This window comes from Trachymyrmex septentrionalis, unplaced genomic scaffold, assembly GCF_001594115.1.
Source record: "Trachymyrmex septentrionalis isolate Tsep2-gDNA-1 unplaced genomic scaffold, Tsep1.0 scaffold127, whole genome shotgun sequence".
Taxonomy (NCBI): domain Eukaryota; kingdom Metazoa; phylum Arthropoda; class Insecta; order Hymenoptera; family Formicidae; genus Trachymyrmex; species Trachymyrmex septentrionalis.
In genome coordinates, this window is record NW_017304406.1 from 171,374 (window position 1) to 177,522 (window position 6,149).

Consider the following 6,149-nt stretch of genomic DNA (forward strand, 5'->3'; position numbering starts at 1 on the left):
TTCTGAACTTAAGCCTGCGGTAACCGCGAAAAGTTTTGCTGCATTTTACGAATCGTTAGTATTTTTTTCAGTCGATGAACATTATTTCTGCAAGGAAAAAAGATAATTTTTCCGTCCCTTTTTGCTCTTTAAAATTGAAACATCGGTCATGGATTAAAAACGAAGAGTGATCTTGTAAGTCGATGAACGGAAGTCAACCGAAACGGAGTCAGCCTGGAAAATCCAATTCCCTCTGACGCTAGTAAGAAGCCGTCGATATTTCTGTTTAATTGGAAATTAGCATTTATCTGTTTGTTCTATCAATTATAGTCTTACTTTAATACGAATTAAAAAAGAAGTTAAGATTAATCGAGATTGGAGTCAGTCAATATTGACGCAACAGATCCGCAGTGAATCGAAATTGGTGACAATCCCGATATCGGAAGAATTGAACCTAAAAACAACTTACTGCTACGAGTTTAATACCTCGGGCGCATCACCGTGTATATTCTACGACGAAGAAAAGGGACGCGAGAGGGCTTAGATGGAAGGCGATAAATCGAGACAGTTCAGACCCTCGAAACTTTTCCATCGATGGCGCGCATCTGACGAAAAGTGCTCTCGTGGACTTATCGATTCGATATGTCGGGACATTGTGCCTGTCCCATGAGTGAAATCGAAACAGAAGTAAGTCGGATAAAAGCTCTTCTACAGTAATGGTAGATCGCGAGTTTCACGATAGGTCGATACTTATTTTCGCGACCGCTTCTCTTAAAGGCATCGCGGAAGGAGAAAAAGAATGGATTGGGGAACAAGTGGTGCAAAAAGTAGGATATTGGAAACATATCTCCCTTTTCTTTTCACTTTTCAGAAATATTCGCTTTGCAGTGATATAACAATTTAAAAATATTATTACTTGAAATCAGATAAACAATTCTTCTCTTTACGATTTGACCGAAGAAGCCCGAGGGGTTTATTCGATCAGGAATTAACAACAGATTTAAGGGATAAAATCGATTTCTCGTCGAATGTCGCAAAATGGATGGAAGAGGAAAAGGGAAGAGAGCCTCGGATTCATCATGATGCCGGATAACGTACCGTGTGTCTCGCCATGATGATCATCGATCGATCTACGAGTCGCGGACTCCGGATGGTGATGATCGAGGAAACCGCTGCTGGCGCGGCCGCCGATCTCGCGAGTGCGCTCGATGGAGACTAATATATCGCGTGCTTCTTGGCGTATTCGCGGCAGTAGCGGCACGTGCTCCCACCTCTTTCGACAAATCAGGGACATACCCCACGCGTGGGCAAGTATCTCCCATTTCTGTTTCTACCTTGGACTTAATTGTGCTCTTATATTCGCTGATACTGATAAGGTGATCTTCTTCTTACATAAAGTCAAATTTGTGCGGAAAAAGTGACTTTTTTTCTATCTCTCAAATCCGAGAAAATCCGTAGATGTCATTGAATAAGCATTGTCATCTTTCAAAGTTGTAATTTTGCGCCAAAGGAAGAAGTTGATGAGAAAAGTGTGTGAAAATGTAGAAAAAAGTTGGCGGAAAATAAATTTAATTACAATAAGTAAGAGAAAACCTAATTAGTGAAAGAGCATCTTTAATGCTTTAAAAAAAAAATCTTTCAATATATTTTTCAATTTTTTTTTTTACATTTTCAAACTATTGGTTTTTTTTCAGTTTTTGTCTTTGATAAATAAAATTGCAACTTTAAGACATTATATATACACTTTGAGAGATATAGAGGAAGGTCGCTGATACTATCATACTACTTTGTTTTTGTATTATATTTCTTAAACAAAAGATAAAAATAAAACTATAGTAACACAAAAACAAACTAGAGTGTCTTTTATCGAATGATATGGTAGTTTTTATACATGATACTTTTTATCATTTTACGATAATTAACTTTTTCGTAAACTAAGCAAAAATGAGCGTTTAATAAAATAGGCCCCAAAACTGATACTGTAGACAGTCATACATTTCTATTTTTTTTTTTACAGGAGTCATTTGTAAATATCTACAAGTGGATGTATATGAGAATTTCCAGAATCTTTTCGAGTCGATGTAAAATGTTTTTTAAGAATTTTAAGCACGATCGTATATGTGAATACATCAAATACGATAAAGAAAGCCAAGATCGGTCAAATTTTGGATGTTGCAAATAATAACATTATTCTTTTTATTGAATCAATTTATTCCAGATATAATTACGAACCGACTTTCGGTTTCAACATAATCATTCTGAAACGCTAATAATCCCCTCTAAATTAAATTAGAAAGAAAGAAAGAAAGAAAGTAAGAAATTAATTGCGAAAAATATTACCTCAGTGACAAATAATCTTATCGGGACTAAAAGTAATTCGATATTTACGAAGAAATTACAAAAAACTATCGCGTTATGATAAGACTGTCGTACTATGAGAAAAACTATAAATATTTTTATTAGATTTAGGAAACTACAAATATGTAAAATGATGTAATATTATATACTCACTATTATTTAAACTATACAATTTGCAAAAGAAAATCGTAAGAATTTTATTTTTACATTTGTGGAATTCGTTTTTATCTAATTTTATACAGAAACATATATATGAAGATTATGGATTTTTATTTTTTTTAATCGTCTAACTAGATCATGTTTTTATCAGTAGGATTGATAAAGTACAATATTTCTAAGAAATAAGATAGTGTCTCTAAAGAACTATATCAGTATCAGCGACTTTCGTCAATACTTAAACATAATCATGGATATTTTTATAGAAAAAAAGGTGACATTGCCAATTATCGTATATGTTTATTGTATATCTTGTTATAATTATTACCATTGATAATTATTTCAATTTTTTAATTTAAATAATTACGTTAATTATGCATGTCTATGTTTATATGACGTTCCTGAATCGCACTGTATAGAGAAGAGATACGAATGGTATCAGCGTTTTTGATAAGTTTCGCGCGTATGTATACGCAATAAACAATATTTTTAATGCACGATTACGTGTCTTTCTTCCTGAAACATCACTAATTAACGAGCTCGTCGTTACAAGCTACATCGATAAACTTTATAATCACACACCATAAAATCGCACATTGTGACAGAAATTCAAAGGCAATGCGGACGACAATGCGACGTACTGCACTAAATCTCAGCTGACTATTATTATTATCAAGGCCGCTGTTATTTGACTACACGCGCAATAAGAGACGATTATCTCCATATGATCTCGTATGATAAGAAACTAATATATACGCTTGGTTAATGCAGCACCGAATATGTCTTTAAATAAATTAGGGAGTTGATCAATTTTAATCGATTGTTTCTTTATCAAGCGGAAAGAAATTAATCAAATCGGGATAAATCTCATCCAGATTATTATTCGAATAATTATGAGTTGATGAATTAAATAAAATACTGTCTTCAAAAGTGAAAGAAATTTACTGTTTTTTTCTTAATTTTTTTCTTAATTTAATAAATGAAGATGACGAATGATAGGGGAGAACGTTTGTTGCGACGGCAGATGCATCTTTCGTTATAAGTGCTTGCTGTCTAAAACTAATGTCAGCCATAAAGACAAAAAGTTAGTAACAATTTCCTCCTGTCATGAAACATGTCGTTTCGAAATATTGTATCGCGCCAGGCGTGCACCGTTTTCAATATTGTGACGATCGAAACGCACAAAGTACCAATGTCTGAGCGCGCACACTTGGTTGCTTTTAACCTTTTTATGCAAAACCTTCTACAATAAAGACGTCGAACTATCGCACATTTTTTGCTTGTTGCAAAAAAAGACGATATCACTATCGAAAAAGGAATTCGTGACTTTTCAACCGTAGGCAATAACACCATCCGAAATAAAAATCAAAGAACTATCAATTCTCTTCGACGTCTCCTCCATTCTTGATTTTATCAATTGTTTCAAGAGATTTGTTCTCGCAGGATAGCTGAAGAAATCTCACGTCACATCGTGCCTTTATCTTTCACAATGATTGCACTCCAACATCCGCAGTCACAAATTTCTTTTCTTTTTTTTTCACAAACGTTTTCTGCACTGTTAAATCAACACACGAATTTTATGTTTGACACAATGCGTTTCGCAGAGAATACGATTGTCACGCTCATCGTAATTCACGTAGGGGAATCTCAAGCAGTGGTTACGGAGAAAAAAAAAATTATCCGTCCTTTCTCGCGTAGCTTTATGCCGTCGCATAGCGAGTGACACACTTTTGCAAGAGGAAGAATTGCCATCATCATCGCCACTGAACGCGGCCACGTCCGTCTGTGTCGCACGTCATTTCGCACATGGATCATCATCGAATCCCTGGCTCGCAGCAATCAGCCAATATGATCGTAAGGTCGCCTGCGCTCTCGCATCGCTCTGACGATTAGACGGAGAGAAACTCTCGAAAAATCGCAATGCAGTGAAGATACATGAGGCGGAGTGGCGGATGAATGAGAATGGATACCAGGATTTATGTAGTCTTGGAAGACGCAAGATGCATCTTTAAGTTCGAAGATTTTTCCACGCGAAAGGAACAGTTTTGCTGAAGTATCTAAAAATTTAGTTAGATACAGATCTGAAAATAATTTTGTTGGACTATCAAAATGTAATTATGCACACTGAAAAGAATGCTAAATTTTAATAATTATCCGTTTGAGTGAGTTCTACATAAATATTTGCTAAATATAAACATATATGTACTTATTTGATATGCAAAACCTATTGATTTAACTATTATTATTTTTTCATTGAGTAAATATTTATTGTAAATAAATGTTTACTTAGCACTATTCAAAGAAATATGTTTTTGGATTTAATAAATTTTTTTCAATGTAAATTCTTCAAACTCAAACATGATGATCAATCACTGCAGAAAGTTTTAATGCTAGCAACCAACTTAAGTGTCCTACATTACTTTGAAGGTTCAATAAAATTATTCAGATCTGTATCTAGCTAAATTTTTAGATATTTTAGCAAAACCATTCTTTGCATACATTAAACCTATTCACTTTCTCTATATTCGCATTCTTTTTTTTCTACATTTATGTGGAAAACGAAAGGAAAAACGTACTGATAAACATCCGATGACAATTTCTGTTTTAATCATTGACATTATCTTTATTAATGATTACAGAAGCTTGAATCTTTTTCATCAATGTCTTTCTATGATTCTTTGATCTATTATTGCTTTTGATAATATTTTTGAGACTTCCAGAGGTGTTATTGCTTTTTTAAATACGGGGAAATACAGTGTAATTTATGATAAGTAAAATCTCTTCATTTATGATTATCCACAATTCAAGTTATAAGAATTTTAGTTTTTTTTTTTTAAAGCACATTATATAAGAATTTTTGCTGTAGTATATTGGAGGTAGTCGCCATCTCGTCTTAATGACATGAAACATCGCGCAACCTGGATTACCTACCGCTAAGTCTTACATTCGATTTAGAGTGTTTACCGCATCTTGGAACTTTCTCTGATGTTACTTGCCAACAGCTGTTAAAATGTGATACGTTTACGAGAGAGATTCCGACGTGTTTTAGAGCACGTCTATCTTTTACTGCACGTAGATGAAATTACGCAAAAAGATGTTACATCAAGTTTTAATTTAGATAGAATTTAATAATGATTTTCATGAGACATTTTTAAGCGAAGAGAGGATGTCAAATGAACATTTTCGTCCTTATCGTAGATAGCATCAGATTAGCATTATTGAAAAATATTTCCGATTCTTTAAAACATGAAGATATTTAAAATACCTCATGGAAAGAGGTATGAATATAGAAAGTATTAATGAATAAAGAATGAATAAAGGAAATATTGTTGTCCGAGTTAAAATTTTCTTCATTTGTGTGCTGTTTTTTTTTTTTTTTTAACACGAGTCCTGTCAATCTTCGTAAAAATAGCTAGCATCTGGCAAATTTCGCAAACGTCAGCAGCGGGATGAAAAAGCAAAAGAGGAAGCTGTGTTATCCCGAAAAACTTTCGGAACAACAATTTCTTGTGTCAGCCCTTCTTGGCGCGCAGCCCCGCGAAGAATATTTGCGACCCTTTCATGGGTGCGCTTACTATCGATCGGGGAGGATATAACGCGTACCAGTCGTCGTTGCCACGAGTCGAGGAATTGCCGTAAGAGAGAAAGAGAGAGAG

The 6,149-nt window shown here is 34.3% G+C and overlaps 1 protein-coding gene across 1 annotated transcript in view; it reads right to left on the reverse strand.

Moving 5' to 3' along the window:
* The window catches only part of LOC108756435 (venom dipeptidyl peptidase 4), a 10,552-nt gene extending 9,451 nt beyond the window's left edge, over positions 1-1,101 (reverse strand). Inside the window, exon 1 of the mRNA XM_018500245.1 lies at positions 1,078-1,101. Within this exon, the coding sequence (XP_018355747.1) occupies positions 1,078-1,101 (24 nt within the window). The remainder of the gene's footprint in view (positions 1-1,077) is intronic.
* Between the last annotated feature and the right edge of the window lie 5,048 nt (positions 1,102-6,149).